The sequence below is a fragment of the Plodia interpunctella genome, chromosome 4, assembly GCF_027563975.2.
Source record: "Plodia interpunctella isolate USDA-ARS_2022_Savannah chromosome 4, ilPloInte3.2, whole genome shotgun sequence".
Lineage (NCBI taxonomy): Eukaryota > Metazoa > Arthropoda > Insecta > Lepidoptera > Pyralidae > Plodia > Plodia interpunctella.
The window spans coordinates 9518022-9543256 of NC_071297.1; the positions used below are offsets into that span (position 1 = coordinate 9518022).

Sequence of the window (25235 nt, forward strand, 5' to 3'; positions counted from 1 at the left end):
ATAATGATTCCTCTGTAAATGGCGCAGCAAAAAGAGTACATCTGTATATATATATATATATAAATATATATGCATCCCGGAGTTATGTATATAGAAGACACAAAGCAAACGTCTCTAATGAGCCTAATATCTGATAAAACGCGTGTGAATGAACAAATGGGTGGGAAACGACAAACGTGACTTTTTGTGGCGTCATCAATTGTGAATATTTTATATGCCTTGAAATATACATGGTTAAATGGTTAGGTTATTTTAATATTAGTTCCACAAAAATGTTGATTTATTTATGCGTAGAAAAGTAAAAAAGATGAAGAACACTTCAAAGGCTTATTTATTAAATCATTATTAAATGATTTACTATGTAAATGGTACCATTTACATACAAGCTTAGTACTGTAAAAGTAATTTATAATTCTTCGCTCTTATTTTGACGACCTCCGTAGCCTAATAATCATCACGCCGAACTGCTACATTGAAATGAACTTTTCCGATTGATCTATCTGGGTCTTGGATGTTTATCTGTATGTATATTATAAAATAATAGTACTGTATAAGTCAGTAACCCGTAATATAGTCTCGAACTTACTTTGGGGCGAAATCAATCTATTATTATCGCCAACGACAGGTGAAGAAGTATCGGCGGCTCAGTGAGCGGAAAAGAGCTGAAAATATGATGATGATGATGATCTCATTCATACAGGTGGTTTATGCGGTTCTACCCGAAATACAATTAACAATATGCAGCTTACAGAAAGTTTTCAAATGGATGCCTACATTTTAAAAACAATAGTTTAATAATATATATTTTATAATTTGACGACCTCGGTGGCGAAGTGGTAAAGTGCTTCCCTCTGAACCGAGAGGTCCCGGGTTCGATCCCCGGTCGGGTCATGATGGAAAATGATCTTTTTCTGATTGGCCCGGGTCTTGGATGTTTATCTATATATGTATTTGTTATAAAATATAGTATCGTTGAGTTAGTATCCCGTAACACAAGTCTCGAACTTACTTTGGGGCTAGCTCAATCTGTGTGATTTGTCCTAATATATTTATTATTTATTTATTATATATAATCCGTGAGATAATATTATATACAAGGTGATATTATACTGCCTGTATGTGTCACAAAAATTTTAAAATGTAGTAAAACGATCATTACTTAATTACGTACAGTCGACAGCGCATCAAGTTACCGTGCGTGGATCTTTATGTCGCAATAATACGGATGAATTTGGAATGAATTTGGTTAGGTTGATGTGATGCTGACTGTACCACACAAGATTTGAGTTCGATGGTTATTTTTTCGAATATAATTTACTAACTGTACATTTCATAATGACATCGCTTATATAAAGTTGTCACTCGTAAATAAAGGTTATTTTAGTTGGCCTTGAAATTTCGTTTATAGATCGAAATCGATGATATGAATTAATTTATGTTTTAAACGCAAACTGAACTATACAAACAAAACAGCGATAATGTTTGATAAGCAATAACTCATAATTTATTACTGAAGTTTTATGCATAACTCACAACTGGAAGGTCATTAGTAGGGTAAACTATACATTTATGGACACAAAAACCCTTGTAGCATATTATTAGACATGTTATTTAAATATTGATGACAAAAAAACTGTTGCTTACAACCTCTGTGTAATCATGTCAGTAATATTGGTTATTAACGGGGTGATTTGAATGTTTTTTTTAAGATATTTTTTTTTAATAAAAAATATACAGGATGTTGTAGTGCCTACGTAGGTACATAAAAACCCAAATACCATACTAATGTTAGTATATAAATGAAATATTTATATTGTTATTTGCAATGAAACTTAAAATTACATGTTCCGATTATGGTGAAATTTGGTAGAGTAGCTTAGGCTTAAAAAAAGTATTTTATTGTTTAACTTGAGTGATGCCGGGACGCGCTGCTTGTAAATTTTAAAACATTTAGTCTTTTTTATTAATAAACTTCTGTATACATTCGACGAAAAAGGTTTTTTAAATACGCGAAGTACTTACATAATTTATAGAATCTCTCATTTCTGAGGAAGATGACCTAGTATTATGGTTTTACCCGACATAAGCCAGGATAGGCCGCTAACTTTATATATTCATTATAATATTCACAAACAAAACTTTGTAAAATATAACTTGAGCCATATGAAAGCAGGATGAACCGATGCATTCGAAATGAGAGCGACAGAGAAAAATAATTTCGAATTCTTTTTTATTTCAAATTGATTCACAACCAAAATAGACAAGATTAATTTTAGTTTTCCAGTATATTCCTTAACGACCCTGTACAGTACAGAACCGTTTGACACCCGAGAAGGTTGTAAAGCTATCGTGCTCTTTAAAAACAAAAAATGCCTTGCTTTGTTCCTTAGAAGTTAACATGGAACTTGTGTCAAGTGTTGGATTTTCTTTATCACAACAGGATAATTTAAATAAAGTAGAATCATTGAAATAAAAAACTTAAGTAATCTCTTTCAACTCAAAAACTGTGCGGAGAATTTAGAAGTTATTTATTGAAAAATAAATAAGGATAAATACTTTATAAAATAAATTATAATCTATTTTATAAAGTAAAAAATTACAATTTACTCATAATTGCCTTAAACAAAATATATATTTTAGTATTTTCGTTATTTTTACAAGCAGTAATTTAACAGTAATTTTTATTATAACTTCTGCTTGTATTAAAGCCTCTTATCTAATCATTAGGCCGAAATTATAGTCGACCTTTCCGTCGATAACCACACGCCAGAACATATAATTCCGTCTTTTATTTCAATAAATCTTTCGAGCATAAAAAACAATGAAAAATATCAGGTTTTACTTTCAGGGGAGTAAGCGGGCTTTAGCCAGATTAAGTGCTGACATCTATCTCGTACGCACCGAGACCCAGGTGCCGACAGTAGTTAATTCTCATTTACTGTGGCGCTACTCTGGAACTCTTTATAAAAACATGCTGTTCTGTTACTTAAAAATAATAAAAATTTTTTTTTTAGTAATATTTCAAAAGTTAGTATATAGTACGAGTACATATAAATATTCTTAACTTTTTTATTATTTGAAAAAACGATATGACTTCTTCACAGGAGTGCAATATTATGCATAATGCATATTGTGTACGTATAAACGTTGAATTATATTATATATTTAAAAATCCTGCATTTAAATTCGTTTCATAGTTTTAAAGATCTATAAGCATACGTAGAGACAGGCCGACAGCGGGAACCAACTTTGTTTTGTATTATGTAATGATACTCATAGGATATTTTGAGTTCTTCATAGGTAGTTTATAATATACTTGTAAGATGTGCGTAAGGTGAGAATCGACCGGCTATTCAGCCTTACGTTTGGGGTCAGTGACCGTTGGGTCGCAGGGCACGGCGGCGCTAACGTTAGTTAATTTTCATGTCTGATGTAAAACACAAACAATTTTTTTACAAAAATGTCAATTTTGTCACTTTTATTTCAGTAAGCGTGACAAAAATCATGTTCACGCAGTGAAACATTGAAGATTTCCCTCATTGAAAGCCGATCCTGGGTGGAACACCAGATCATGCTTATCATAATAGCATTGTCGTGGAAATTTTCAAAAGTGGAGACAATCTATCCTGCTATATTTTATAAGTAACAGACCATCAAAGAAACATCGGGACAGATGAAACTAAAAGTGGGTTGCACTAGTCAACATTAACCAGCGCAGGAAAAAGCAAAGTACGCCATTTTGTTCTCGCTCTCGCGTTTCTCGTATGTTGTGATCGCGCGTCGGTCGCCCCTCGGTTAGAGTCAGCGTCAGTGTTAATTAGTGCTTAAATAAAAGTTTGTAAAATGCCATAGCATACTCAGATTTCTGCTCTAGATTGTTTAATGAACAATTCAAGAGAACTGATTGTACAAAAAAAATATATTTTTAGGAGTAGTAATGAATAAACCACGTGCAAAAACCTCTAGGGATACAAGCGATTCAAGTTCTGAAGATCAAAGGTAACTTAAATGTGTACTCAAAATAACATAAGAGTTTACGTAATATCTCATTCCTTTTAGAATCTCCCTTGGGAGGCTTACTATATAAAAGTCGCGAGTTTCTGGAAGGTTCGTTCATGCCATTTTTGTCTATGATCAAATATTGACAGAGTTGAGGTAAACTGTCAATAGAATCCAAAATTAGTTCCATGAAGTTACAAATATAAACGTGAAACAAAAACCTTTTTTATTTAATGATGCTGTCGTTCCAACGACCTTGCTGTCACCGTGGTCGCAGCCAAACTGGTGTATTTGCGGTTTGAATATGTTATGGTAGATGCAGTTCCTAAGCAATCACACATGCACTAGTTTTTGTAAAGTCGGATTAGGATCGTGCGACTTTATTACACTACATATTATGTGTTCAAAGCGGAAAATTAAAAAAAAATACTAGTACAATTCTTTTTCGTCCACCATTTATTTCACTATATTTGGGGTCGCGTCTCCTTCATTTGCGCTAGAGGTGCCCGGGTTGTATGAGGATTGAGTCTGTCTATGTGATATAAATCTTCGGGATTGAGTCGGTTTTTTAGGGGGATTGAGGGCTGGCTTTCAATGCGCCTCATAACGTTCTCGTTCTATCGTATCTTCTTCATAGTCGTATTCCTCATAGCTGATGATCGTGGTCATTACGTGGAATTAAACACACACAAAACTTTCTTGGCATTAGTAATGGAGTGGTTTGCCATTGCCTTCTCCGTTTCACACACAAGTTAATAATCACCCAGTTCGCAGGTTTCCTCACGATGTTTTCCTTCACCGGAAGCAAGTGGTGGTCGATGAATACATAAGTACATGTATAAAACATTGAGCGATGTTAACAGTGTAAACACTCGTAATAGGCATAAACTTTATATGAACAGATTCCGACTTAAAAAGGTTAGGCGGTCTTTCGTGGGTCAAAGTGTAAGATTGTTCAATAAGCTCCCTGTAGAGGTTATTAACTTGCCAATGCCAAAATTTAAATCATATATTAAAAATGCTTTAATGGCTAATGCTTATTACACAATTAGCGACTATTTAAATGATAAAAAACCTTGAACCCTTCCTAAAACTTCCACCTCTCACACTTGATCTTACTTTTTTATTATTATTTATATATTTTCTTGACATGTTTATTACATAAATTTTGACATTTATTTGTAAAACATATACGTGATTTGTGATCTTTAAGTGTCTGAAAGTAACATAGGTATCTATTATGTTAGATTATGGAGATCGAGTATGTCATGCACACTCAAATGGTCAAATCGGTAGCGGCGTCGTGGATCGGGTCGGGAGGTTCCCTCTATTGTGGTTGAGCTTCGCGATGGCTGACTCACGCGTCAACTCTTGAACGGGTGCTGCCGGGGGAACTGGTCAGCTCGATCTTTTATTATTTTTTTTTTGTTAATTATACATATATATATATTGGTATATATATTTTCCTTTCATCAGCACTTGATCACAATCATAATATGTTTCAGTACACCTTTTGACCATGTACTTTATTGTGTATTTACATTGTTATATTACTGATAAAAAATTATACATAGATTTATATTTAAAAAATGGTAAGCCCTTCTGGTATAATAGGGACCAACACTGTTTGAATGAGTTTTTTTCGGCATTTCTTCTCAGCAGTGGTCGTTCCGAAATGCTAGTAGTTTGTAGCTTTGGTAAACATCATTTAATTTAGAATATGACGTGAAAAAGTGCATGTGAAGGCCTAATTTCTGAATAAATGATTTGATTTTGATTTTGATTTTGAATCAGATTGGTATCATACTCATGTTTCCACGAGTAGGATTCGAACCTGGGACCTTTCGATCCACAGGCGGGCGTCTTAACCATAACATCATCACCACTATAGCATATGGACTTTTTAATTTTTGGTCTATATTTAAGGAGAAACTTTGAAAGATCCACGTATACGTAGAACTTTCTAGGTGCGAAAGCGAAACTATATGTGTTCCTTGTCTGAAGTACTACGGAACTCTAAAAACTAATATACGTGATAGAAGCTACATGTGTAATATATAGTACCCACGTTCTCCTGGGTGTTATCGTGCTTTGAAATATTGGAAGCCAGCGCGATATTTCTTCATTTAGGAATGGGGATACGGTAAAATGTTGCTGGCTGGTTTCATATTCTTTTGCCATATTTAAACTTTTTTCATTACAAGAATCATCCTGTCTTATTTTTGTTTTGGAATATTTTGTTTCATAAAACTATATGTCTGTATTCATAGCCTATTCTGTACATGAGAGATTTTCTTTGTGGGACTAAAAAAAGCCAAAACATTTTTCTTAGTCTGTCTGTATGTTTGTTCGCACATCACGAAACTACTCGATACAATTTGATGCAGTTTTCTCATTTTAATACAGGTTAGTCTAACTTAAAATACGTTACAAAGCAATACGTTGCATCCTCCAGGCATCGACAATAGTACTTTATGATCGGACGCACGAAATAAACGCGGGCGAAGCTGCAGATAAAAGTTAGTATTAAATATTATCACATGTTAGTTCGTAATTATGATTTCCTCATTTATATATTTAGTTTAAATTTGTTTTATGTGAATACATTTTCTATTAAAATTTATTAGATGAAAAATAATTAAGTGTTAGATGTATCTATTTGGTCTTATAGTTGCTTGGTAAAGAATTCTATATGGCATTAATTTTATCATTTACATAATATTTTGTATTAGTCTTCTATGACCGCCAAGAAAGTAAACATCTAGAAATAGCTTTTACTAAGTTTAACAAGCTCATTATAAGCATAATGCTTACTTCCTAATAGGGGATTGCAAATTGACGTATCGCAGTTCTGAAAATAGCGGAATGAAATCACTGTACTTCTAAATAATGTTGACCTATTTACAAGTAGTATATTTTAGTCGCTTTTAAAAAATAAAATTTCAACATCGGGCGAAATAATCTACCAATTTAAATTGAGTATTGATACAGAGCGTTCTATTCTCTGAGCAAAAATAGATCATCATGGTTTTTTAATGAAACACTCTTTATTCACACATAAAATCATACAATAGTGAAAGCTCGAGATTTCAAAGGATTATATTTTAGCTACTAACAAGTACATGCTCACTGCTACACGAAAGCAAACAAAAATACTGCGTCCATGTTTTTCCTCGGACGGTTCATTTCATTCGAACGCATAAAAAAATACCACATTTATACTTTCTCTAGCATAAAATTACCAATTCACACAACTGTTCTGTTTTTAAAATAAGTATTGTTATTTTTTCTACGTGAAACAGATCAATATTGATACGATAACGTTTTCATCGCTTATCTATAGACTAAATAATATGTAGAAGACAAGTGGGTTTATTTTTCTTCAAATAATTTATTATTATTATTAATAGTTCAATTGTATCTTTCCAGTTAATGTTTAGAAATCAGAATTTTGATTTGTCCAGCATGCCTAATGTTACGTGTTGTGTGTGTTAGTTTTAATGAAAAACTGATAATTAATTAAGTTTAGTTTATTAGTGATTTTTCTAATATTAAAGTAGCACGATACAGACAGAGCAGCGCGAGAAGAGAGACGCAGAAGGCGGGAAAACACACGACTTGACGTTTGATTGTCTATTGTCAGACATGTTCTATATTTCAACAAGAAAAAAAAAACTAAATAAATATTATTCACTAGCGCATCGATATAAATTATCATTAATGCACTATCATCATCATAAGCCATTTAATCGTCCCCACTATTGGGGCACTGGCCTTTCTTATAGATGGATAAGGAGAATATAGGCCATTACTCACTACATAATTACATATAATTTTGTAGTTGTTCCGTTGTTTTAATTGTGTTTTGTATCTTAATTTGGTGTGATAAAGTGGTACTTAACTACATTTTCTTTGTCAACAGCGAGTCCAATGTCCATGACTGGTACAGTTGCCAGAGTGTCCGCTGTAGTGAATGGGGAAGCGGAGTTGCCTTGTGACTCGAAACCTCCTAAAAATGACAGCATGCTGTTGGTTGTGTGGTACCGGGACGACAATCCTGTCTATAGGTGAGTGTGTGTCTTTATTTTTTTTTTTTTTCTTAGCTACTTATATTCATAATTATAATAATGAGAATCGCCAGTTGTACTTTGTCGTATGACGTATTGTTGGCTTCAAGGTTATGATGAAGGAAGAAATTGAAATGACTTATGACAGCTCTATTGAATTTCCCTATAAATAATTCAATCTAACGTTAAGTAAAATTTGAATCATTTAATTTTATACAATTATTAAAAAGAGTAAGTGACCTAGGTCACTTCCTTGAGGTACACCATGAAGTTATATATTAATAGGATAATGCAACTGCAATTAAAATAACCGTGGCAGCGTTATAACATTTTTTTCGAATACTCGTAAATCCACTGAATTACCGTATCGTACATATAAGTACTTTTATGTGAAATATAATCAAAAGCTTTTGAAAAAAAAAACAACACTGTGATGATCGTAACTTAGACCCTTAAATGAAATATCTTTTATACTTGTAGTGATGTAGACACTGAGCCTTATCATCAAAATCAAAGATTTATACAATAAAAAAAATATATGATCTTATTCAGAAAATGTACACTAGTGAAACGAAACTCTGAACAATCGTATTCAAACTTCCATTATAATTAGATTGTAACAATTAAACAGCCGTAATTACTTAACTGATGAATTGTGGGATTGTAATTACACACAGTCCGAGTCAAAATAAGGTGAGAAACGAGCATTTCAATTACACAAAAGTCCTGTTAATTACAGACAACGTACAACCTAATCTAATGTAGAGAGGTGGTTTTATTTGTTCACACTGGTCGCAATGCCGTAAGTCGAGACACAGCTAAGATGTTTTATGTAGGAAAAGAAATAGGAACCGAAGTGTATTACCCTGTAAAATTATCATTATAAGTTTTTGATATCATAATTGTTTTAAGTTTGCACCATCCTAGCTTGGCATGGTTATGCACATATGTATTAAGTTCAATCTTGTGCAAATTTGGTCAACATTTATTAGTATTATCAAGCAAAGCAAGAATACGAACTTTCAATTTTTGATGATTGATGATGAGATGAGATGAGATGATTTGTGAAATTATACTTTGACACTTGCCAATAAGTATTAATACGACAAAGATGTCTGTTTAAAGTCAACATTACGAGTAAATCATAAATTTCTATCCTAAAAATAACCGAAAAAACACAGGTATTTTAAATCCACCTTCAAAAAGGTTGAAGTCCACTTGACAGATAACGAAAACCAAAAAAATATTCGTCTGATTATTATGAATCTCGTCCGAAGGGACGGACCTTTTTTACGTCGGGTATAGCATAAAATTCATCGGGATCCTTCAACGCATCTTCTCGGCCGTTAGGTCACATATGACCTGAATTCTTTAAATTTCATATTTTGTTTGAAAGGGATGTTTGACCTTTTGTAAAAGGTCATCGGTATCTTAGTCGGGAATGTATGCTTCGACGCTCGGCCTCAGCCGAGGATTAATCGCTAAGATGTGCGAGAGAATTGTAAAAACAGAAGATTTTTTTACAATTGTACACTCGATTGTACAAATATTGATCAATATTGTCTGTGACATTAGATGACAAATTTTATTCACCATCATTTATTGTATTGTATTAAGCATATGAGTTACTTTGTATGGAAGTCTATGCCATAACAATAGCGGTGCATCCCACTAATACTTAATGCGAAAGTTTGGATGTGTGTCTGTTACTCTAATAATAAAATGTTTGTTACTCACTCAATCTAGCTAAATCTACCACATGGATTTCGCTGAAATTTGGTACACAGACAGAATCTGTAGGAATGTGGGTAGTTTCGAGATTGAATAAAGTCAGTCTATCCCACGAGCTAGTGTTTTATTGACGTTCCCTTTATATCACAAAACAAAACATAACATGGCGCAGCCGGTTATTAAATAAATAAAAATAGTTGTTGGATTACGAAAATAGAAGATAGAAGATTTTCGAATAGAATTGGTGAAGTGAAGTGTGCGGCAAAATAAAATAAATTCTTAAAATTTGTTAAGTATGGAGTCAGTTCTACAACCGCCGCAACCTTTCAATTTTGAAAATGACGTGGACAATATATCTTCAGGAAATTTAAGCAGATAATGGACAAGTTGGAAAAAAGCTTTTCAAATTTATTATGAAGCGCGTGAGCTGTCGAAAAACGATAGTAAAGTGCTAGTGAATATTTTGTTACACGTAATAGGTGAGAAATTTCGTGAAGTATATGAGCAGTTCAAAGAGGAAAGCAAGACAATACAGGAATTATTAAAACAGTTTGATAAATATTTTATACCGAAGAAAAAATTGGCAGTAGAAAGGCACAACTTTTTTAAGCGTGAACAAAAAGAGTTGGTATCAATCGAACAGTATGTCTTTGAACTTAACAAGATGGCGGCAAATTGTGAATTTGATTTTTTTTTCAAACACAGAATATGTGAAATAGTATAAATGCATGTAGAATAATAATTATTGTTTTAAACAAGGGGATTGTAGGAATGTGGGTAGTTTCGAGATTGAATAAAGTCAGTCTATCCCACGAGCTGGTGCTTAATTGACGTTCCCTTTATATCACAAAACGTATCATAACAGAATCTAGGAATAGCACAAAACTCCTACGGGAGCGAATTACATTCCTGTTTACATAGTCCTACTTGTTACTCATTCACGCAAAATTTACTGAACGGATTGTTATTAAATTTGGTACACAAGTAGAATATTATCTGGAATAACACATATGGTACTTTTTATCCAGAAATTCCCACGGAAGCGAAACCCCGGGCGCAGCTAGCTTTAGATATATTTACGCGTTTTTTTTTTCTGATGATAAGGTATTCGCTGTTTTCAGCTTGTGATGTCACTTTTTTATTATATATATTTTTATTATTTTTCTTTATAGTTGGCTTTTTAATGTATGAAAACTTGCATTAGAATACTTTTTGTAAATGCGTTTTTACATGGTAATAAAAAAATTGACAATATTTTTTATCGATTGAGTTATTTTCAACTAAAGACATTTGAAATCACATACACATTATTGAATTTGTACTGTGATCCAGTGCGCAGGTTTCCTAACGTTGTTTTCCTTCAACGGAAGCAAGTGGTGGTCTATGAAAACTACCACACATTAGTCAGATTAGTATACAAACTTATATCGCACGAGTAGGATTCTATATTTGGACCTTTCGATTGCAGATGGACTATCTGCATTGGATCACCACCGTTTCAAAAACTTATTTGCCATAATAAAATTGGTATTAAACTATCAAATAATAAAATGAAAACAAAGTTGATTCAAATAATATTAATATGACTTTCCATTCGAACATCATAGTTGGAGCTAAATTATGAACATAAGCTTGACACTTCGTATATGAATGGCACAGCGAAGTTGGAAAACCACCTGAAAATGATGTTTGGTATAACTTTGACAATGTTGACACGCATACTGTTTCGGTTTGAAAAGTTTACATTGATACAAATATCACAACCACTTAGCTCTAACAGGAGGTTTTCTATGCCTTAGTTATGATATAAAAACAATAAAGTTACTGTTAACATGACATAAATAAACTAGGCGTTTTTTGTAGCAATTTGACAAGAATTCAAACCAGAAACGATGGTTTAATTTTCATACGGTATGTAAAACAAATCAAGTGCAAAAGTAAAGAATGAATTACGAAAATAAGATTTTTAATTGAAACTTAGAGAAGAATAATAAGATGCTGTTACAGTGAGTTTTCAATGACGAATGTTTATTTCACAAGGTTTTGTTTCTTCCTAAAACTAGTGCATAAACTATAAAAAAATATATATTATAATATATTATAAACTAGAAAAATATTGCCTTCTAAAATCCTCTCCCCAAATTTGCATACACAGGGCGCACATAATCTACAACACGTGTAGGGTACAAGTTAACATAACAACCCTTCCACATAACTCGCGTGGTCCCATCCTTAACATATTTCATATGTTATGTTATGTTAAGTTTCAAGAGCGTATACGTACGAGATTTAATTCTATCTCATATGTCATATTATTGCTTGAATATTAAACATCACTTGGTAGATTTACCTCTCTTTCTTGTCTTTGCGTGTTCTTGGTTGTATTTGGGGCTGTTATGCTGTGAAGCCCGTGGTACAAAAATAAACCCGTGTTCTTTTCTGTTTTTAATTTAAAATATAAAAAAAAATCAGCTTATTTTTATTTATTTATATAATTGTACTATTAAAACTTGAAAATTTTCCTTGTCGGAAGCCACCATTAGGTCATGATAATGCATTTTCGTCCAAACTTAATGTGTATCCAACATTCCCGCTCAATTTGTTGAAGATATGTGCTTCGAGCAACAAAAGCTTGAAAGGCACTTTGATAAAGATATAACACAAATTATTCCGGTAATACTGAAACACAAAGTCGTCAAATTACATATTAAGCTGTCGTCAGCAATTTTTAAGCCCACTTCCTCAGCTGAATTCTGTCGGTTTATCAGAAACGAAATGGGTTTTATTTCACATTTTATTTAGCTCAAGTTGCTAAGTAGGCTGGAGTAAATTAACAACTGCCTCTGTGGGAATTGGGCCTATAATGTTAGCAACTTAGCCACACTTGAGTAACGCTGTAGTCGACAGTTTAATTTAGTGGTATTGGTATTTCCAAGAAATATGAATGATGTTTGAAATTATTGATTTCTTTTTCGATGGTCTTATAACGGTTTTTATAATGTAAAATTGTGGTTTTTATTAAATATTAACTAATTATGTATATTCCCTAAAAATATTTTTTTTATTTATACGTATTTTTTTTACAATCTTTTTTTCACCAAATGTATTCAAATCACTCAAAAGGATATTTCATGAAGTAATGGTCTCCGAGATACAGTCCATTGAAGCCGATCAAAAACAAAAGGTTTTTTGATCACCCACAGTCTCTTTTGAAGTTTTTCAGAACGGATAAAGTCCTCTCTGTTTAGATTCAAGTCGATTTCTACCAAGCCAGGATTTCCAGAAAATATTGGTAGCCCAGTAGTTAATACCGTGAGATCGAAAGGACCTAGGTTTAAATTCTACTCTGCCAACACATGAGTGTGTATACCTGTTTGACTTTTACTTCCAAAGTAATTTTTATAGATGCCTCTGATGTAGGAAAATACAAACTACACTATTTTGTAATTTGCATTCAATCTTCAAAACAAAACGGTAAATGCAAAATCATTTTTGTTAAGGTATACCAGTGAATAAATCGACTTTCAGAATTTAATTAAACTTGCAAACCAAACTTCACGGGAAAGTTCGAATCGCGAAACACCGACAATTTAGGTGACCTAGAACATACATTTTTTAATGTTCACTCCGTTGTTTGATTAATCAACTGCAATTAGTTTACGTTACTTCTGTACGGAATAGTAACTTGGTTTGTTTAACTAGCTTTTAATGGAATTCTGGCCCTTTTTTTGCGTGTTCTCTGTTGCATTCAGGGCTGTGAGGACCGGGGTCATCATTACTAACATTATATAAAACAAAATCATCTACCGCGACTCTCTGTTAATTAGCGATAAACATAAAAACTACTGCGAAGCCAGGACGGACCGTTAGAACTTAGAACAAGACAACTCTGTCAATTATGGATACCAAATACCGTGCGAAGTATGATTGATTACAAGAGCAAAAGTATGAAAGCGGACTCTGGCTTTGGCTGAGGAAGAAACCACTTTAAAGCTCAAATGAAAGAAAGAATCAAAAAACCAACGCTTCGTTTCAATTCGCAACATATTTTAACCCCATTGGTGTCAAAATAATGCAATATATCCAACCCACACCCTCCGCGGTGACAGCCGGCCCACGTTTTGACGGATGGACCTAGTCTTAGAGGGTCAGAACATACATCATGTAAACGCGCTATAAACCCCGTTCTGTGGATCGCACGCCCTTATTTTTTTATTTATGTCGTGACAATGATTGAATAAATGTCCAGTTTGGTATCATTTGTATACAAGGAAATATCATTAGGGTGGATTTTATAAATGGTTAATAATTTAAACATTTTTTTATGGTAAACAAACAAACGATATGGTTTGATTCAAGCATAGTATTTATTGACTAGCGGCCCATCCGGTCTTCACTTGGGTAAAACATAATAAATTATAGACCTAAACCTTCAACCTCAGGAATCACACTATCAATAGGTGAAAACCGATTGAAAATGCGTGCAGCGTTTTTGAGTTTATAGCGAACAGACAGACAGACGCGACGGAGGACTTTGGTTTTATAATATATAAGGAAGAAAGGGATGTGAACCAAGTACTAAAAATATGTTATCGTAATAAACTGTATGGTAGGTACACAAATAGCTCTCGTCTATTTACTAACATTACATAAACTTTTACAAGACAAGATTTTCCTTTCGCTTGCTATTGTTTTCGTCTGTAATATAAATTGTAGCATTTGATTGCTAACTCAAGACTTAATTAGAAACAAATACCTATTAATTTGACTTCTCAAATTCATATTTTACTCATGAAATTTATTACTACATGCAGACAGAAATTACATAATGATGTCCTACAAATTCTGTGCGTAATTTGAAACTGCATTTACAAAGCATCGCAGTCTTCATTCACGATTTACTGACAATATTCATTTGAGTCGTTATTACAATGGCTGTTACATTTCTATAGCGCTTTGCCGTAAATTGTACCTAATTTGACAATATGCTCTTTGAAAATTGACACTTTAATGTGATATTAATTTATTTACGTTTTATGACACAAAATATGCTATATTATTATTAGCTCCGTTCCAAGCTTTTTTATATCGAATAAAAAGTATCCTAATGTTAGGAATTTAGCTTCATACGGTTAGTGTACTAATATGTTTCGTGACGTAGTGTATTAAATGATGATAAAAATAAACGAAATCATTGGTTTAATTATTTCAAATATTCGATAGGTAATTTGCTCTGTGAACTTAAGTATATTTTAAAGTGACTAGGTCAGATATATGAAAGAAAATTAGTAAAATAATTATAATGAAAAATTTAAACCTTTTAACACCTCAACAGAACATAAATTAAAGGAAAGAAAGGCCAATATTTCTTCCCTGAAAGCAGTATTCTCGCTAATTCCGTGTACTTACAGAAAATTCTCAACTTTCAACGCAGTCCGTTTCCTAAAACGTACTTGAAACTGCATTCTAATAATAAAATGCTTTGTTCTTAATTATTTTTCATTATTTATTTATTTTTCATATGCCACATCTATAATTGCTTTGTTTTATTTATTAAGCTTTAAATTTTTGCGTTCATAATTGGTAAAGTACGTTGAATTAATCATACAAATAATAAAATTGAACATGGTATATGTTGGCTAACGGCTATTTTTCAAATCATTTATTCGGGTATTGGGTAACCCACAAAATAATTAGGTAGATCAATTTCGCCTTGTCATCGTTAAAAAAGCAGTACTGACTAAACGTGATTTATCTTACTTTGAAAAATACTCTAGCAACAGAATACTTAACACATAAATGATTGCTCACTGTGCACTTATTTGTATTTCAACAAAGAATCTTGACTAGACTTAGAAAGGGATACAAAACTGCACAACTAACTAGACGATGAAAGCTAAATAACGTTATACTCTTTAGACACTCCAAGACATGTTAACATGTTAAGTATAGGGACCTCTATAACTATTTAATTCAGCTCAATTTTCCGTAGCATAAACTTAGAGGTCATCTCCCTAGAAATTCCCAAGTTTCAAGAACAATATCTTTGTAGCCAAGTCCTTACTTTTTGAACTTCTGTCATTCTAGTTGGTATTTCAGTTCTGAGAAGTTGCCAACTATGAAACTGGGACGGGAACACGAGTTAGTATTTGTTTTTTTTTTGTTGTAAATTTTCGATATATTAGTGCTCACGTCTTTGCTGGCTATTATCGAGCATATATTGAAGCGGCGGTGGTGTAATGGTTAAGACCCCCGCCTGTAGATAGGTCCCATGTTCTAATCCTACTCGTGCCACATGAGTTTGTCTACTAATCTGACTTATATATAGTAGTTTTCATCGATCACCACTTGCTTTCGGTGAAGGAAAACATCGTGAGGAAACCTGCACACTGGTTGATCATTAACTTGTATGTGAACTGAAGAAGGCAAACCACTCCATCAATAGTGCCAGGAAAGTTGTGTGTATTTCATTCCATGTAGTGATGACCCTCAGCCAAGACGAAACACGACTATGAAGAGATCGTGTATAGACCAAACCCGAATCGCCTAGCGAACTATAAAGAAACAAGAAAATGTTCGTATAGATTTTCTTTTGTTACATTAAAAACCCGATACGGAAAACTTTTGGATCGTAAATTAGGGTGTGTTTAAACTGTCGATTTGTAAACAAGTTATATTTCACTCGGTCAAAGTTTGCTTAGTTTTTGGTTTCGTTAAATAACCAGCAAACGGCGAGAAAGGAGTGTTATTTATTGGAAGTTCCGTGGTTATCGATGTGAGTGCCAAAGTTCCTTTTTACTATAGCTGTGTTAGTATGGAATTGTGGAAAGTTAACGTTAAAGCCGTTGTCCTTATTGAAACTAAACGAAGCGATGCGACGCGACGCGATATGAAAATAAATAGCAAATGCACGGACGTACACGTTTGTCCTGTAAGTCGTGTCGCGTCGCATCGCACCGTGAACTATTGAATGAGGACCCGGGTAAGGGAATTGCTTTTAAAATGTCCCAATTTCCCAACTAATATTACAAATGCGACAGTAAGTTTGTGAAATCTACAATCCAAGCTAGATATCTACTGAACCAATCTTCTTGAAATTTTTCATACATGCAGTTAAATGTACAAAGAAGGACAAAGCTACTTTTTATTCCGGGAAATTCACAACAACGCGCAAAAAGGAGCGGCAAAAAGTAGTACCTATAATTATGTAACAATTAACCGTCTAAACTACTGGGTATAGAAAATTCATATTTGGAGTGTTGGTATCTTGTGAAGAAAAGCATTTAATAAATATTTAATATTTAATAAATAATTAAATTTTTACATACAAAGTTGTGAGCAAAAACTAAATAAATACAAAGTAATTATATCGTAAAATCTTTAACTAGTCAAATTTTGGGGAAAAAAGAAGCATTTTAAAGTATTTATGCTGTTTATATTTTTACTCCCACTTGGTTATTACAAGGGCCATCAAATTTTTAACATTAAAGGCTCTCCTAATACCTCTGAATCCTGTCCTGACAGCAACAGAAATATTTTATGAGCGGCCAATACTACTGGTTTCCGAAAAAAAAAACATGAAAGAGAATGCGCTTGCTCAAAAAACAGTACTTATTAAAAAAAATCTTATTTGTGCCTTTAGTGTAGGTGACTGGTGATAAGGTCTTTACAGCTTTGAGTTGTATTTCAAAAAAGGATATTATAATATATTTTTTGTACTTTTATTTGTTTCCGATTTTGTTTTGCAAAAAATAATACAACATCTGGATGCTTAATTACTTTGTTTTTAAAAAATATTTCAACATTACCTGTCATTGAAACATCAAACATTGTAATAGTAGGTTGAGAATATTGAGATTACCTATTATCATCTTCAACAGACCTTTAAACGTTCCCACTGCTGGGGCCCTGGCCTTCCTTACGGATGGATAAGGAGTTTTGGTCTGGACCCACCACGCGGCCCCATTGCGGGTTGGCGGGTTTCAACGACTGCAAATACAACCGGGACCAACGGCTTTACATGCCTTTCGAAGCACGGAGGAGTTCAAGATATTTTTTGTCATCCATCCAATGACCGACCATTGTGAGAGTGTCTTAACCGCTAATATCATGGACCGAGCGCGCTAACCACTGCGTCATTGAACTCCTTCTCCATTGAACTGTTACCTATACTATATACCTATATCTTAAGCCGCATATTTTTGTGGTATAATAGGTACCTCATACTTCTTACTATAGTATACAAATTAAAACGGAGAACATGGTCGAATTTTATCCTAGTAACAGATATTAGTATTGTAGGATTCTTTGAAATTCAGGCACGAAACAGGAGATATAAAAATAAAAAAATATTTTACATACAAAACTTCACAATGAAAATATTTTATTACGAAATATTATACACGTCACATGGGAAAAGAACTTGTCTTTAAACAGAATCGAGAGCGTGAAGATTCTTTGTCTTTTACAGCTTGAGACAAAGTTTTATATTTTTTACGATTCTCGAATATTTAAAAGTTTAAATTTCAAAGGCCATAATTTATATATATATATATAGAAGGAAGCATTTATTTTTTGGAACTATATTATGTAAAGTTTGTACATCAAAAGCCATATAATAGTAGACCATAATCGCCTTAATTACCTAATTATTGTAGTAAGCAAATAGTTATAATCATAAAATTCAAGATTATGTCTCCGGTTACACAGTTAGGCATCTTTGTATAATAACAGTTTTACACATAATTATCGTACTTGCGAAAGCGTGTGATTATTACTCTAAGGATAGCGAAATCTCCACTCTCAGAGGCACTAAAATTAAGCTTAATAGCAATTAATGCTTTAAGTTTCTACCGTATGCTAGTTAAGGAATCTAACTAACAAAAAGCTGGAATTTTGGCACCCTGCCAGGAAACGGAAATTTTGGAAATTAACGAAATTAAAAGTTTCCGTGGCAAGAAACGGTCTTGCCGAGTTATTGGCGGATGACACTCCACTTTTAATTAGCACTCTTTATATACCTTATCTTATAATCCTTTATGATTTTGTTGAAAAAAAAAATACTTGCAAGAAAAATGGATGCGCTGCTTCAAGAAATACTCGTAAAAGGTCAATAAAATTCAACAATATTTGATAGACGTTTTGAGGGGAGTTAAAACTGAAACAGCAAACAATTTTTAATCCAAAATGTTTTGCGTTGCTCTACAATGTATTTGATAGAATTTTATTTCGAAATTTGTAACGAAGACAGGTGATGATAGTTTTACATAAGACACCGTATATTTATGTGAACAGCCAATCTTAATAAAAAGGATAATTTAAAATGTTAATCCAAATGTCACAGATCAGAAAAGCCCCAATATTTCAAGACATCTCTGCATGTTCCCGGTCGCGTTCGAGGTTGTGAAGCCCCGAAGTCCGGGGTTAGCGTAGAAATAATCCTTAACATTCGGCAACTTCAACAGATTCGGCTGTGATTTTACAACCGGCCGCCTGCCTGTCTTCAACCCTCCTTGGGAATGCTATTGTTGTCTATCAGCTGCCCAGGCTGTACCTTCGCATCGTACAACGTCCACGGAAGTGGAGATGTGGAGTGGTACTATTTTAGGGCAGATCACGCGCCGGCAAGACTGCTAGGATATAGTAAAAATAAGTTTGATTAAAAATAAATATATTTTATTTGTTAAAACACACAAGACGATGGCTATTTAGGATCTACTGTTTATCAAAATATTTTTTTTTTGTTTAATAAATCATCCTTTGTTCAAATATTATCATCACAGAAAAGAAACAAAACGTTACTAGACTACAAAAAAAAATCCAAACTGCTCGAGTTAAGAATGGAAATTCCACGTGTGTAACTTACTGTAAATTGTCCAAGTTTCGTCTCCGTACGAGGAAACTTTGAAACATAATGCTCAATTCCGAATGCTCGTCGGGTGGTCTGTCACAATATTTACCAGTGCCGCAATGCGCCGCTCGTGTCACACTGGAATTTTTCGTGGCTTTATGTAAAATTTAGATAGGGCCCGCATACGAGCCGCGGCGATGCCGGAATTTCTGAACTTGCTACACGAAGAGTGGTCTAGCTCGATTTTAGAGCCAAAAGATCGGTTTGCGATTACCTTTTGAATATACGCCACACTGAATTTGGAACTTTGTTGAAATTATTAACTATTTTTATTGTAAACCGAACAGTTGTACACAAAACAAATTTAAATGGATTCGATAGCTCAGTGGCCCAGTACTGTCCCGGATAGACAGGGGCGCAGGTTCATCACCCGCTCGATGCCAGAAATTTTTCATCTCATTATTATTTTCAAAAACAAAACAAATTTGTTTAGAAATATAAAACCCTGCTGGGCATAAGCTGAGACCTCCCTCCGTCCTTTCTATTTATTTCTAAAACTTATATAAGAATATATATTTTGTTCAGTTGCTTAGTTTTCAAAATGTCATAAGTTGTAGAAAAAACGGAAACTTTACGGGTTATGTTTGCGCATAAGAGACTAATAGAAGCCAAAACAATTTGTTTTAGAATTTTTGTGTGTGTGTCTGTCTGTTTGTTCGCGCATCACGAAAAAACTACTGAATAGAATTTGATGCGGTTTTCATAGTCATATAGTGTATAGTCTAACTTAAAATCTAGTAGAGGTTTCTTCGCGATACGTTGCTTAGAACCCGAGATATTGACAATGAGAAATTATGAGCGGACGCGCGAATAAATTATTATTATTGTTTATTTATTATTTATTTAATTCATTTTTAGAAAAAAATAAAAAGGGTTAATATAAAATATAACTGAAAACTCTACCAATAAACTACCAATTTAATAGTACATTTTGGTTAAATAAATAAATTTACAGTAATGCAACTACGACAAATGAATTCAAACAGAAAATACCTAGAACTGTGGTTGTGTATACCAACTATAGGAAAAATATACGAGCAATTATTTAAAAACCCAACTCATCAAAAAGTAATCAAGCGGTGGTAACGTTTCGCAGAATTACATTATTACGGGCACTCAATTAATCGGCGCGAAACAGCGCGCACTAACCAATTAATTTGTATAAGTTTCTTTCCCACAGAAAAATCAATTTTCAAGAGAATTTTCTACTTGTAAACCTAGTCTTGAATATGTCGTTAATTGGAAGAGAAAAACATTCTAAGCATGGTTTATTTTATAAATGTTTGAAGGGAAAATATTGTGCATTCTTTTTCCTTGTTGAGAATGTTAATTTCTAAAATACTGGTGTCACATTCTATTCAATTCTAAAAGCATCTGACACGACTTTCCATTGACATTAATTGAAGACATTTCACGATCTCGGTGGCGCAGTGTTAAAGTTCTTGCCACTGAACCGAGAGGTCCCGGGTTCGATCCCCGGTCGGGTCATGATGGAAAATGATCTTTTTCTGATTGACTCGGGTCTTGGATGATTATCTATATATGTATTTGTTATAAAATATAGTATCGTTGTGTTAGTATCCCATAACATAAGTCTCGAACTTACTTTGGGGCTAGCTCAATCTGTGTGATTTGTCCTTATATATTTATTTAATTGTACTATGAAAACTTGAAAATTTTCCTCGTCGGAAGCCAACCTTGGTCCACCATTAGGTCATGACAATACATTTTCATCCAAACTTAACGTGTATCCAACATTTCAGATCAATCTGTTAAAGATTATGTGTTTCAAGCAATAAAAGCTTCATATTTATAAAAAAAATAATTGCAAATTAATGTACTGAAGTAAACGTGAATTATATAATTTCCGCTAAATTAAATACCGCATATGTATCTAAATGTAAATAGTACAATTAATTTATAAAATGGTCAGTGTAGTGCATACATAATAGGCACGATAAATTGATTTATTCAAAATGTTAATTAGAGAAATATCATTATCATCTTCATTACCTTTTCGTATTTGCGTTCGGCGCAATACGTCTGGAGACTTACCATCATTGCGACCTAAACTGATCTGCATCGCAAATTCGTACCATCGAGTTAATTTTTAGTATGAATGCGATTCATTTTTAGTTCCTAAATTTATCTCGGTTGTATTGAAATCGTTCCGGAAAACTCGATGGTAGGCCTACTGTTCTATCCATAATTCCCTATTTCTCGTTGTACTTAAATCCACCTCCAACATCCTAATGTCTTCCGTAACACAATCCATCTCTTTTTAGGCCGCCCTCTCCCTTTATAACCATTAACTTTCATAGTCTACACCTTCTTCAGTAAATGTTAATCTTCTCTTTTCCTCATGTATCCAAACTAACTCACTTATTTGACAATTGCAATTGAAGCGGTGGTGGTGTAATGGTTAAGACGCCCGCCTGTGGATCGAAAGGTCTCAGGTTCGTATCTCTACTCGTGCCATATGAGTTTGTATACCAATCTAAATCATATATGGTAGTTTTCATCGACCACCACTTGCTTCCGGTGAAGGAAAACTTCGTGAGGAAACTTGTACACTGGTGGACAGTGTAGTTCCCTAGTGTGTATGCGACTACCTGCCACTAGGTGGCTGTAAGTAGTCGTAAAAGTCATGTCAGATGCCTTTAGGCGACTTGAATAAAATCTGACACCAGTGTTAGCAGAAACACACTTCGATATGAAGATGATGATTCATTGGAAAAATATAATTATGAAACGCCAAAATATCTGGCTTATATCAACGCACACGCAGTGGTTTGCAGTAAATATGAACTGGAAATAATTCACTCACAAGCAACAATTTATCGACGTTGCGAACAATAAAATAGCGAAATGTTTACTGCATACGATCGTTCTGATGTACGCAATGTACGGAACACAATCAGTATCATTATTAGGGTTCGAGCCCCGGGAGATATAAATGGAATATTCTAACGAATGGATGTGTGGTACGGAACGTATATTCCGTTGGCACATATTAAATTACAATTATCTTTCTGCCTTGCTACTTTTATATTAATGCATAATAGGATGAAATATTGTTGTCTTGTAGTTGATATGAATAAACGAAACAATTAACTGTAACTAAGACTGAGTTGCAACAATGGCTTTGATTTGACGTTGACTTTAACCTGCGTCCCTCAGACGTTTAGACAAACTGAAGCGACGTGAGAAATTTCAACTATGTTTGGACAACTGGAATTAGGAGAAATCTCACTTGCAAGATTTGATTGCAAACAGACAAGCAAACATCGGAATAGGTGAAATTAAAAAAAAGCTTGTAAAAATGCATAGGATTTTCTCACCTGTTTTGAAACAATATTTAAAAAAACAATAGTTTAAAAATTGGATTAGAGGATAATAATCTAAAAATTTATTTGTTTTCGAAAATAGCACATAATATAATATAATATTTTCTCCCTAAAAAGGATTTCGGACGTTTTTTTAAGATAATTAATTACTCTTTCTGTTTTCACGTGAAGAGGGCTTTCTCCAATGGAATGGACGTAAAACAGGTTTAATTTTTTTTTTAACCAGAGTCAGGGATGCATGGTAACAAAGTTGAATTCATAGGCCTAGCAGTGGGATCTGTTGTAGTTATTAAAAAAATATTTCTTTATTTCAAAATAGGTACTTTTTAAACTGGTCATTATCGGATTTATAAAAAAATATTTTTATCCTATAGCCTATTTAACAAAACAACTTTTACGAACAGGAAAATTAAGGTGAATATCTTAACATTACAGCTTTATTTTTTCATATTTAATGGTAGAATGAAAGCCACTTCGGCATAAAACTTCGGACCAAAAATAGATCTAAATTTTTTTTTATCAAATCTTAAACATTTAAAATGAGATTAGAGATTTATATTTTTTTTGTTTTCTTTTTCTGTTTTCTTTTTTGTTTTGCATTGACAAAAATAAAGTGACTTAAATTTCAAACTGACTAATAAAAGTCGATAAATAAATTTTAACCTTGCGAGCAATATTTATTTTTACAAAGCTTTATTTTGAAAATTAAAAAAAAAAAACATAATTTGAAATGTTATCTTCCAGACTCAACTAAATAAACCATTATTAATAAGGATTCCATTATAAATATTTTAACATCCTTTTGATTCCGTACTGTCAATTAATTTGCATGGAATTCGAGACGTTTCCAATTAAACAGAACAACAAAGTGGGAACCAGTGAGTTAGAAAACAAATGGAGATAACAAAGGACGAGAAAGATCAGAAACTCCATTCCAAGCAGTGCACAGGTCTGCGGTGTGCCTTGTCAAATATCGCGACCGGCCTTTCGGAGCCCAATATTTGAGTTAACGAAGACCCCAATCGAAACTTTACGCAAACTAAACATAGCAAAATCTAGTACAATTAAATAGAACTTATGTAAAGCCACAACGTTGCGGCGATTCGAGATACATTTCATCGTTTTTTCTTGGATCTACGAAAAACTTCACTATGTACATAATATAAAATAAAGTCGCATCCCGCTCTCTGCCTATCTGTCACTATGTATAATTATGTAGTTTTTTTTAAATAAATAGTGTTATTCACGAATAAGGTTGAGAATGTATAATTCTTTATGGTATTACCTGAGTGAAGTCAGGTCTATTATAGTACTATATTATAACTAAGCATTGGACAACGACCAAATTGTAACTTTGCAACTGTTTTTTTAATTACAACGATTTATTAATATTAAAAATCAACATTATTGTACTAACATTTAAAAAAAAAAAACATATAAACAATTGCAATGTCAATCAAAAATGCCACCCCGAATTGTACCCGGTTCAAAAGTACCCATAACGCTAGCTGCGTTTCCTCGTTGGATAGAAATTGATAGCCTTTGAACCAGGCACCATCAGCGGTAGTCATATCCACGACTCCTTAAACGCCGTCCTATCTCACCAACAATTTCAATTACATGTATGGTGCAGTTTATATTAATCGCTGGTTGGCTGTGAGATATCCCTACATGGGATAAGTCCGCCGTTTTCCATTGTATCTTTATTGTATTAATTTTAATTCATACTAGCGGCCCGTCCCGGCTTCGCTCGGGTAAAACCATAATAAATTATACACCCAAACCTTCCTCGGGAATCACACATTCTTTTGGTGAAAACCGCATGAAAATCTGTGCCGTCTTTTTTAATTTTATCGAGAACAGACAGACGCGGCAGTGAACTTTGTTTTATAATAATGTAAGGATACGTACTTATTTTCGTGCAATATATAGCAAATATTGAATAATAATATGCTCTTTCCAAGTTATAAAAACTTTATCTATATGTTTACATATTTAAAAAAATAGTGCAAGAACCATCTATAAGTTTTACTATCACAATTTATGTTAACAGCATAATTTTATTTTAATCACGTCGGGACTCGTCCACAAATTTGACAGACTCGTTGTAAAGTTTCAAGTTGAAAAGGAGGGCTTGTTTGCATAATTTGGCCTAGAGTTATACGCTTCTTGAATTTCCAG

The 25235-nt window shown here is 33.4% G+C and overlaps 1 protein-coding gene across 4 annotated transcripts in view; it reads left to right on the forward strand.

Moving 5' to 3' along the window:
* Positions 1 to 25235, forward strand: part of LOC128669198 (hemicentin-1-like) — a 162715-nt gene that overhangs the window by 79444 nt on the left and 58036 nt on the right. For all 4 annotated transcript variants that reach the window (XM_053743820.2, XM_053743821.2, XM_053743819.2 and 1 more), the window contains exon 3: positions 7922 to 8066. In XM_053743820.2, the coding sequence (XP_053599795.1) occupies positions 7922 to 8066 (145 nt within the window). The remainder of the gene's footprint in view (positions 1 to 7921; positions 8067 to 25235) is intronic.